General features: G+C 34.4%; 1 protein-coding gene across 2 annotated transcripts in view; it reads left to right on the plus strand.

Moving 5' to 3' along the window:
- LOC133533032 (fatty acyl-CoA reductase wat-like) overlaps nt 1-5,157 on the plus strand; it is a 42,496-nt gene extending 37,339 nt beyond the window's left edge. For both annotated transcript variants that reach the window (XM_061871944.1, XM_061871945.1), the window contains 7 exons: nt 690-775; nt 953-1,068; nt 1,554-1,676; nt 2,621-2,740; nt 3,383-3,573; nt 4,174-4,240; nt 4,881-5,157. In XM_061871944.1, coding sequence (XP_061727928.1) covers nt 690-775; nt 953-1,068; nt 1,554-1,676; nt 2,621-2,740; nt 3,383-3,573; nt 4,174-4,240; nt 4,881-4,983 — 806 coding nt within the window. In that variant the 3' untranslated portion in view covers nt 4,984-5,157. The remainder of the gene's footprint in view (nt 1-689; nt 776-952; nt 1,069-1,553; nt 1,677-2,620; nt 2,741-3,382; nt 3,574-4,173; nt 4,241-4,880) is intronic.
- The last annotated feature ends 7,049 nt before the right edge of the window (nt 5,158-12,206 follow it).

The following is a 12,206-nucleotide window of genomic DNA, read 5'->3' on the forward strand; positions in this document are numbered from 1 at the left end:
ATTGTTTCTGAGATCTAATTAATATTTACAAGAATAAAACAAAACAGCTGACGCGACGATAGGTATTGAACCTCCACAAAGATAATTTTACCGGAGTCTCGCTTTCGAAAGCTACTATTGTAATTTTTCTGAGCACAGAAAAAAGTTAGCCACTTTTAAATTTTTACGCCAGGCTATCGAATATCGTCACGACAAATTTTAGTTTTCTAGCGTTTTGAGAAGAATTAAGTAACTGTTATAAAGAAACCAACCCCGTCATCGCGAAAAAAAAACTGTTTCATAGAAAATGTCAAAGTCAGAAAGCCAAAAGGTATGAAACAGCCAATTTTTTTTCGCGATTTCGGGGTTAGTCCCATAGTAAAAGTTGCTCAGTATAACCTATATATTCACCCTGTAAATTATTGCAGGTCACTAAATAAACACCCTGTAGTAGAATGCTCTACAAATACATCTTAAGGAATCCACAATTTATCTCTAACAATTAAGCTACATGTCAAGTAATCAAGAGGACGATATTTTCAATGTAATCGATTCTTAATTTATATTCCTAAAACCACTTACTGCAGCCGACTAGTACTGGACTGTCCCAAGTTGAAACTTTATTAATCAAGATAGAGACATCGTCAGGATATTTTAAACTACTGTGTGTATTTCTAGTCTTTATTTAGGTGAGCTGTAATTTTTTCCAGTGGTATCAACGTATGAAGAACCTGTTCGCGGCTGGACTGACAGCGTCTATGGACCCTCTGGTCTAATGGTTGGAATCGGTTGTGGGGTACGTAGTGCTCCTTTGTTACTAGCTCATCTAAAACCCGACTATTTTACTCAATTGTTGCCCCCAATTTTAATCAATTGTTCCCCTAAATTTCTTCTTCTTTTTACTTTTCTTTAAGACATTTGTTTATTAAAAGTAGTAGTATCGTCTGAGACCATATAACTTCCTGTATTTCAGGTTCTTCGCACAATGTACATGGACACAGATAAGCAGGTGGATCTGGTGCCAGTAGACTACGTAGTGAACTCCCTGCTGGCCGCCACCTGGCATACCGCCAAGAACTTCAGAGAGAAGTAAGTAAAGATTGATATATTCATTTATTTGTCAAACAAAGTATGAAACAGGCACTCTAGCCTACTATTCTTGATAATCTTCAAAGATGAAGATTTAATTAAAGTTTGTCATCAATCAAGCAAACATCGCTAATATTGAACAAAGAAGCAACTGGGTCATACTGCAAGCATGCATGCATGGTACTTGATTCATCTTATATGATTTAAGCTACGAATCAAGTAACACGATAAAATCTTCAACCCGAATACGTGTGATTTCTTAGTTTTAGAGCAGCATGAGTACAGTAAACCATAAAATATTATTCATAAAACATGTCATAAATATCCATTATGAGCCTTCGTTAAAGATTTATTAGATTCTTTCAGAAGAACCAATAGAGAATCAGGCTCTGCTGAATTGAGATGAGTCCCTGAATATAATCAACGTCCAATGTCTATATTGTCGATGGACTAATCCAGAAACTTCTCCTGTTCTGTTATTCCAGCCAAACGTCAGACATTCCAATCTACAACTTCGTGTCGGGCGCGCAGAACCCGCTGAAATGGAGCGCCTTCATCGAAATGAACCAGAAGTACGGGATCGAAAAACCCACCACCAAGGCTGTTTGGTAGGTTACATTTAAGATACCTAATTATGGTGTCATTTCAGTATAGGGAGCGTACATGAACTGTAGACGGCAGCACAGAAGCCGCCTATTCATTGGCGCTAAGCATTATGTCATGTTTCCATTTTTAGATCTAAGCCACTAGATGGCTTACTCATCACTAGATGGCTTGGCTGGTTGTTCAGGGCAGAGTGGATGGCACAAGACCCAGATTGCGGCCCTCAATGCGATGGACCGACCAAGTGAAAGCTCTCACCGGGTCACCTCTGAATCTGTGCGCGCGGCAGGCAATAAATTGAGAAGCATGGCGGGAAACAGCGAAAAAAGCCGTACAACGACCGCAATGACCACGACTACTCTGACAAGAGTATACGACTAAGAAGAAGAAGAGAGATGGCTTACTATGCGAAACAGAGCCAGCGTGACGTGTAGGGGGCAGAACCTGCTTAGAAGCGTGAATGGTTTTCTCTTTCGATGGCAGACCTTCCAACACGCACGGTCCTTTAACTTCTTGTACCCGACTTGATTTTTTATGAATGAATTTTATGCAACAACGAGGAAAAAAATTAACTCTAACAATACTTAGCCTACAAAGCTAAAATAGTTAATTGTTTTACAAGGGGGCAAAGTTGTTATTTAACCGCTCGTGCTAATATTTTCAAGGCACGAGGGTTAAAGAAACTTTTCCTCCAAGTGAAACACAAAAAATTTCACCACACCATCGCATCGCGAGGAAAATACTAACTATGAAATACCAAAAAATCAAATCCAAAAGAACGTAATAAAAAACTTATCATTCAAAATCATCACTTAAAAGTCAATTCTACCAGCTAACATAAGAAAACAACTCAAAATTTGTATCTGATTACTTTGATATATGGAATTAAGCACATATGTGTGGAATTCTTAATTTATATTCTAAACTACAACATAACGTTTATCTTCAGGTACTACGGGTTGACACCAACCAGCAACTACCTGGTATTCCTAGTCCTCAATTTCTTCTTGCATTTCTTGCCCGCCGTCATCGTGGATGGCTACTGCGCGCTAGTCGGACGAAAACGAGTGTAAGTAACCACAATTTTTGTAAACACACATACATATAAGAAAAACGTCAAAAAAAAAGTGCCGCTAAGTGGCATAATTTCAGCATGTCGCTGGCGACTTCCAGCGCTGACCTCAATGAAACCAAATCCGATTCAGTTTCGGTAGATGTCGCTGTCTCTCAATGTAATGTAAGATAATGAAGAGTTAAAAATAACCTACAAAGCCGTATTATGGTTACAGCTTATCGTTGTGTTTATGATACCAGTAATTAAATAGAAGTGTTTGATCTTGTTTAAGTCTTAAAATATTGTTTATCTTGTTATTATTTAGTATTTACATGTTGCCGTATTTTTAGACTGATATGTATTTGTTTACTTGTAGGTAGCTACATTTGATAAGTACTTTGTTGTTGTTGTTTTTCTTATGTTTTTCACTTCATGTATATTCAAACACAATTCTGTATTGTTCATGAATAAAGAAACTATGACTATGACTACCTAACTAAAAGATGAACTTGAAAACGCAACCTTGACGTTCTACCTGCTGTTAGAAGTATGTACAGAACTGCTATGAGCTGAGCGCCTAAAAAGGACACTTGATGGCGCTGTACTTCAAATTCATGTTTTCAGGCCTATTATTCTAAAATATTCTATTATTTACAGAATGCTAAAATTCTACAACAAAGTGATGAAGCTGGCCAGAATTCTGTTCTACTTTACGACGCAGGAGTGGCACTTCTCCGACCGTGGCGTGCGAGCCATATGGGGCAGTTTAGACCCCTCGGATCGCGTGGTCTTCCCTTTCAACATGTCCGAAATGTCTTGGGATTACCACGCTGAGACATTTATTGTCGGTAAGTATGATAACAGTGCATACCATATGGGGCAGTTTAGACCCCTCAGATCGCGTGGTCTTTCCTTTCAACATGTCCGGAATGTCTTGGGATTACCACGCTGAGACATTTATTGTCGGTAAGTATGATAACAGTGCATACCATATGGGGCAGTTTAGACCCCTCAGATCGCGTGGTCTTTCCTTTCAACATGTCCGGAATGTCTTGGGATTATCACGCTGAAACATTTATTGTCGATAAGTATGATAACAGTGTATACATTTATTGCTGGTGATTAATATTAGCAAGACGTCTCTCACGTATGTAGATTATGTAGCGCTTGTAGTAAATCTCTGGACAATACGGGTAGTTTAGGCCCATGAGACCGTGTGGTCTTCCCTTTCAACATGTTGGATATTTTATGGGATCACCATAGCCTCAGACATTACTGTTGGTTGATGAACGTTTGTTTTGTGGGGTAGTTTAAACTCCTCAAACGGCTTTTAACTATATACCCCCTATTTAAGTTTTCTTTTTAATTTTGTATAAGTATTCTAAACTAGACTGACAGTTCGATTGAATGCCAATATTATTTCACACTGATGGTATTATTATCCGCAGGTCTTCGCGTCTACCTGGTGAAAGACGACCTATCCACCCTGCCAGAGGCCAAGAAAAAGTGGGACAGGTAAGCGTAACTTCATTAATTTAAATAAAAATTCAGTGTGTTTCACTTTGAGCGCCATCTATTCAATAGATGGAATAACTTTTCGTTATTTGATGGATTTACTAGATGTTGTGGATATTATTGGAGCCAAATCTTCAAATTGTTTATACCTACATTTGATTTTCTATCTTGTAGTTGTCTGTAGAGTGAAGGACACTTGCATTTTTAGGGTTCCGTAGCCAAATGGCAAAAAACGGAACCCTTATAGATTCGTCATGTCCGTCTGTCTGTCCGATTATGTCACCGCCACTTTTTAACAGTTTATCTAGTCGTTTAATTTTCGTAAATAAGTATTCCGCGTCTATTTTGCACTACAGAATGATGAAGAATAAAAAATAACAAATAAAATACATATTATAGAACAATAAAAAGGTAGAGCGATATTAACCTTTTCGACGCCGTGTCAAACACAACAGCTGTCACTCGAACGCCACGAGAAGTATCAAAACTGAAATTGAATTTTACGCATATGCCCGTAGGTCTATTTTGCTCTGTGGTCAGTGACGGATTAATTCGTCTTCGGCGTTGTACCTACGGTGCGGATATATCCGTCATTGCCGTCAAAAAGGTAAAACAACTTACCAATTATTTTCCCTTGCAGACTCTACTACCTCCATCAGTTCGTGAAGCTGGTCTTCTTCGGTCTTCTGCTGAACCTCGCGTATCTCGCGCTACGGTCTATCTCAAGAGTCGTGCTAGGATAGTTAGATAATTTGAGGTTAGGAAACTTGAGATTATATACAAGTAAGGTTATGTGAAGGGTGATAATTGTTGAAAAAAATAACAGAACTATACTTCATTTTTATTGGCATTAGAAAGAAGGTAAGCAATCTTAAAGTGTGTTTTTTTAATTTCAAAAACACTTTAAAAAAAAATAATTATAAACAATATAGCAAGATAAGTTGGCAACGATTTTGACAGCCCAGTGAAAGTGTTATTTTGAAGCTCAAACTTCTATGAAATTATGACGTTTGAGTTTGTTTGAGGCTGGGCTATCAAAATCGCCGCCAACTTATCTTGGTCTGACTCATCAGACTCAGTCACATTCTGTTACATTCATTCAGTGGTCAGTTACATTCTTTTACTATCATAAGTACCTAATATAAAATATTTTTTTTAAAGCGTTTTGCAATATTTTTGAATAAAAAGATTGTTTATCTTTTTTCGAATGCTAAAAAAACCAAGTATTGTATCGTAAAACTTTACTATAGTCCAAAATCTTCCAACTAAGTATAGTCTATCTCAAAGGACTAAGTTGTATGGAGGTCTGATGTGTTTTAAATGACAAAAAATAGATAAACCAAAAAACACCGTTGGTTGGTGGTTGGTATAGTATGCATTATCTTAAACGATTTTTACATCTTTCTTTTATGCGAGCGGTCGGCTCCCGTGTTAAGGATTTGTAAAAGTAACAATGTCGTTTAAAAAGCAACTGTATCGTGATAGGATTAAGGAGGAGTTTTGTGGGGCTACGACTATATTTAAGAATACCACTGTATTTTAATAAATAAATAAATAATGTAACAGCTCATAAGATAATATGTTTTGGTAATGTAGGACGATCGACCACCTCAATGTAGGCGAGCGTTCATATTATTTATTAGTTTTATTACAAGATTTGAACCTTAATAATATCACGATACAGTTGCTTTTTAAAGGATTGTTGCTTTGCCCCGTGACTTTTGTTTAACAGATTAGGGTCTGAGGCGTAAAAATCATTTGAGAAAATTCATACTATATGTCGATAATGAATTATGAATTGAACTTGTGGATGACAGTTGTACAAATAGACTAAAATTGGGTAATTGCAGATGGTTACCTTTTTGGTTAAATTATTTGTTTTCTAAACTGAAATGTGAACCTAAATACCCATAACGTTGTAGTGCAAAAGTCTTTACCTATAGAAATAGTTATGAGAGAAAATGTGTTACCATTATTATTACGTAGAGTACAGTCACGGTCTTTGAGTCATTTAGGGTTCATTTTACAAATTGATAATTCCATAGAATAATTAAATAATTTAACTTAAACCCGTCCATGACCTAAACTATTTAAGTTTAATGTTTTTGATGAAGATTTATATATTATAATTATGTACTTATGACCTAGTTCTGAAAAATATCCGTCCAAAAACAAATGAGATTAGAAAAAAAGTGCAGGAGATCCTATTTTTTAACAGATTTGTTTTTTGTTTGTTTTATATAACTTTTTTGTTAGATTTTAATGAGAAATTACAAATAAAAACATATATGATCTGAAACTTTACATTCAGATATCAATTTCATTTAATTCATTATTTATTATATCAGATTTAGAACATGACATTATACTTTCTTTTTATGTTATATTTTTGTACAAGTTTTTAAAATGGGATGTTGATCGTTTTGCTCAAATACTTTTAAGTCGAATAAAGATTTTATTAGAACTTGTATTTGATTTAGTTCTCACTTTGGTTTTGTGTGGAATTATAAAAAAAAACATAAAAAGCGATTTATATTTATAATTACAACACAACATATATGTAAAACCACTATATACAAACAAGATAATTAGACTTATATTGTACAATCTATATCATATATAACTATTACCTATATGGATGTAAATTTAATTACCTGCAATAATTCACGGGGTGAATATATAGGTCATACTGAGAAAATTTTATTATGGGACCAACCCCAAAATTGCGAAAAAAATTTGACTCTCTCATAAACCCATACAATATATCAACATCAGCCAGCCAAAATGTATGTGAAAGGCAATTTTTTTTTGCGATTTCCGGGTTGTGTTTGTAGTAAAAGTTGCTCAGTATGACCTATTATATTTACCCCGTAAATTTATTGCAGGTGACTTAATTTACAAATTGTATTTCAATACAATACAAAAAACGAAGAACGTAGAAAATATGTTTAAAATATAATTAATTAAACGGAAGTCAATAATTCAGCCAAAATTGTAGTAATATAAATGAACTTATTTTTATAAACCCCTTTTTAGGTCAAAATGAAAAAATTAAGATTTTTTACATAATAATAATTGAGCGAAAACGTTTTAGGTTATAATAACATAAATATACATATATTAAACATTATTATGCAAAGGCTTACAATTTCTCGAGAAATGAGTACAGTCAGCATTAATAGTACCGGATGAAATAACGCACCATACTCTTACTCATTTATTTATATTATTACAGATTAAGATTACACAGTCTACACGTGGTTGTCATAAGTCGTGTAGTTATAATCTGTTTTGGTTAAACTGTCGTCTCCCAAACTGTCAAAACAAAAGCACCCCTCTATCTACCCAGGCCGGAGATTACCGGCCAATTTTTTGTTGCCCCCGTGTCATCCACTCCCCACCCGCGCGGGCCATCCCAGGCTTGTTACCACGATTTTTTTTGCACCCGAGCAAATTCGCAGTCGAAAAGCGGCTTTATTTTGACTTAAATAAAACTACTTTTCGACTGCGGGTAAAAAGACCGGTAAACTCCGTACGTAACAAATACGGGACACAAAATACACGACAGATGTGTGCGGTAATTGCATACTATATAGTTTATAGTATGCAATTACTTTAGGTATAGGTTAACCGGAAGAGATCCCTCTTACGGATAAGTTCGCCTTTATACTACACTATTATGTTATATCCGATTTTTTTTTCTCGTACAATAAAGTGTTAACTTACTAACAAAATACTGGACGGAGATCTCCGGCCGCGGTAGATAAAGGATAGGTTTTTTCTCAAAATTTTGACAAATGTATTTGGCCGGTAATATCCGCATTTGATTTGACGACAGGTGCTGTTAGAGAATGTAGATACTTTTGACGTGTAGTCAAACCGCTACTTTTGTTGCATGTTTAATAACATGGCAATACGAGCCAAGACACGCGTCTTCGTGAATGACACGATCTATAGCTACACAATATTCTGCTATAGGTACTTTTTACATAATTATATGATTTGGAATGAATTAGGCCACACTGCTATGATAAATATTAGTGCAAAGGCACTTTAAATATCAATTTAGACCTATATTTATGAAAGAAAGATTTTTTAATTTAATCTGTCAAAACTGTCAAATTGAAAAGCCGTTGGAAATATTTATAAAATTAATATTGCAAGATAAGAGACGTAATATATATTGTATTGCCGATACATTATATGAAGGAACTTATGGATACTTATTCTTATTTAACTTTAACTATTAAAATTGTTCTAAAGTATACACTTCCTTTAAAAAGAGTACATTTTGAATAAATATTCCATAAATTTTATTTAAAATGTACAATTTTTTATAACACAAATCAAAAATGTAAAACAACAATTTACTTACTTACATATAATTTTGACTAAAATTTTACCCTGGAATACAAAAAATACCGCTTAATATACCAAATGTCTACAAATAAAATGCATTGGAATAAAGGACCGTAATTTGTGACATTAATTTAAAAAAAAAACCCGTTAACAAGCATTAAAAAGTCACACGTACAAAATACGGTCATAACAATACAAACCAAGTGCTCAAAATGTTATACACTAGCTATTATATATAGCTATAGCAATACTGTCAATTGTTTAAAATCGTTACATGTCTTTAGATAAAAGGAAAAAATATACCTGGACCCTGTAACACGGGCAAATAATTAAAACATAATATATATTGTACCTTCCAAACGACACAGTTTTTAACAGTTTTTTAACGGCTAGTTTCACTACACTTAAATTGACCGGGATATAAACAATATAAAGGTAATTATATCCCGGTCGATTTAAGTGTAGCGATAATTTTTTTGTTTATATTGGGTCATTACCTATGAAATTGGTGTTTTTGTTCATAAGTATTAGTCATGTCATAGTTTATTTATTTTTATAGTAACTTCGAAGTATTTTTTAATTTCATTAGTGCGCTACATAACAACGATTTTACATACAATTATTTGCTACTTTTATTGTTTTATGTATTCAGAATACCGCCCTAAAAACTGCTCTTTTCATGTGCTGCCGGCTCGAGTATTTAAATGGCTTATATCTTCCTGACGGGACACATTAAAAAAATATATGAGATAGAAAATGTGCCTTAAAAATTGTTTGGTTTGAAAATGCCATCACAAAATAATCCGCAAAATTCATTGTATGAAAAATCGAATTTCGTTAAAGTTCTCCATACAAAACGGCAATTTCATAGGTAATGACGTAATACTTGACGTGGCCAATGATTATCCCTATGACAGTTCCTCGAATTCGCTTTTGAATAGACTTAATTTAAAAAAAGTGGCTGTGACATAATCGGACAGACAGACGGACATGACGAATCTATAAGGGTTCCGTTTTTTGCCATTTAGCTACGGAACCCTAAAAATAATTAAAGTAATAGGTTTTTTCTCAAACTTGTAATGAAATGTCTATGACATGACTTACTTCAAAATATTAAGTATCCGGTGCGATGAGTGAAGATGATATGTAAAGGAATTTCATACAGTCTTACCCGCCTAGGCCTGTAAAGCAACCTTCTTTTGTTTATTTATACGTCAAATTGTAACACAATGTCTTGGTATACAACCATCAAATAGTAGTAGATTCGTAATTTGTTTTTAGTTGTGTAAACCTATGAATAAAACAAATTGACTACATTTATTTTTACATTGCAAGTTGCGGCCGGCCGCGTATTCCTATCCGCGTATCTATATCTACTTGGCATGCAACCCTTCGTTTCCCGGCCTCTATGGTAATGTACTATTACCGTATTTTTATTACTTGATTATTACATTTCTAAATTTAGAAAATGTGTTAAAATACCAAAAGTGTGCAAAAAAAATTGACATTGACAGGTACTCCATACAAATATAAACTGTCTTAGAGATCATCATAGGCCGCGTCAAGTATAGCAACTTACATGTAAACAATATGAAGACTGTAGTCTTCCTATTTATTTTTCACACAATTTAATTATTACATTAAATTATTTTTTAATATAATAATTAAATTTATTTTATTTGCTCGTCACGCTTTTAACGTAACAAAATTTGCAATGATACGAGTAGTCTTAGAATTAACTTTAAAGTGAACTAAAAATAAATAATAAAAACAAGTATTTTTTAAGTCTCCGGAAAATGTTGGAAAAATATGCCAAAAATATGTATACACTACTTTAATATATGGGCAACAAAGTCGTGTATACATATTTTTGGCACATTTTTCGTATCGATATTTTCAGACGTGACCGTACAACCTACATTTGAATTTTTTGCTCCTGGCCCAGGGCCCACTCGGTATAGTGTATGGGGCCTGTACCATAAAACATATTACATATCAATAAAAAAAAAGTGTTGTTGAAAAACTATATTAAAATTATACCAAAAATGCGCTTTGAAACAAAACGCTTAAAAAACAGTTATAAATTGCAAATTATTTACTCTTTAAATCTTTACTCGTGTTACAAGCCCCATCATTAATAGGCTACAAAATTGGTGCTTACTATCTTAAACATACGTATCATCTTCCTCGCGTTGTCCCGGCATTTTGCCACAGCTCATGAGAGCCTGGGCTCCGTTTGGCAACTAATCCCAAGAATTGGCGTAAGCACTAGTTTTTACGAAAGCGACTGCCATCTGACTTTCCAACCCAGAGGGTAAACTAGGTTTTATTATCTTAAACATACGTATTCTTTCTAAATTTTGGCATATTAGTTACAAATCGTATATGTACTAAAACAAAAACGCATCTAAAACTTTTTTGTACGAGATGCCTCGTTACTGTTATAAAAAAAACCTGTTTAAGTAATATATTTTTTTGTCAATACATCACACGAACATGTTCAAACAACGACACGCATTTAACAATATTTTTTTCTGCCCTCCGGCCAGAAAGCCTCAACTTTCAGCCCGCTGCGCTAAACAAATTTACCACTTTCCGGCTCCATCGAACAGAAAAATAGTATACACACTTCGGCCAGTAAATAACAAAGCCTCAGATCACATGTTTACTCGTGACCTGAGGCATTTCTTACTTTACTGCCGTAGATGTACGGTGACGTCTGAAAATATATACACGGACGATAAAGTGCCAAATAAATGTACATACCTTAATATATGGGCAATAAGGTCGTGTATACATATTTTTGGAACTTTGTTCGTATCGATATTTTCACACGTGACTGTAATAATTATTATATTACTCTATTAAAAAAAGTCCACCATCGCCACCAGGCATAAAAGACGTATGTTTTATTTTAATACTCAATTTTTTTGTTCTCGATGATAGTTCGAATATGTATTATTTCAATTACATTTCTATAGTAATATACGGTTGTTAAAGCATGGGCGCTAAGCACAAATAATTTCGAACATTGACCCACTATTCCGATGTGTGTAATGACCATTGCACACGTGTTTCATACGACGTTCTTCAACACACTTGCGAGGAAAAAAACCAAGCTTTAATATTAATTAAATTCTAATCGTTAAAACAGTTATTATGCAGTCTTGCATCTGTCATACTGCCTGCTGGCAGTGGGGCGACACTCCTCCTTTCGCTAATTCTCGGCTCCGTCCGGCTCAGCATTGCTCCGAGCAATTATTATACTCTGTATCATTAGGTATTAAAAAAAAGGTAAACAAAATCTACCCTCAAATGGCTTCTTAAGCCAGTTGAGGGTAGATGAAAACATTACATGATCAAATAATGTAGGTTAATGTCAGGTCGTTCAGTGACAGATCCAGGCGGTTTTAACACCAATAAATATTATATCTAGCCGAAAATTTACAAAAAGTTTGTTTACTTTTAAGAGTTTTAAGTAAGTAAATATTCTTTATTGTGCACCATACAGTTAAAAATAGACAGGAAATGAAAAAAAAACACTTAAAAGTTAAGAAGCGATCTCTTTCAGACAACCTTTGGGTAGCAGGAAACTATGAACTTACAG

This window comes from Cydia pomonella, chromosome 28 (genome assembly GCF_033807575.1).
Source record: "Cydia pomonella isolate Wapato2018A chromosome 28, ilCydPomo1, whole genome shotgun sequence".
Lineage (NCBI taxonomy): Eukaryota > Metazoa > Arthropoda > Insecta > Lepidoptera > Tortricidae > Cydia > Cydia pomonella.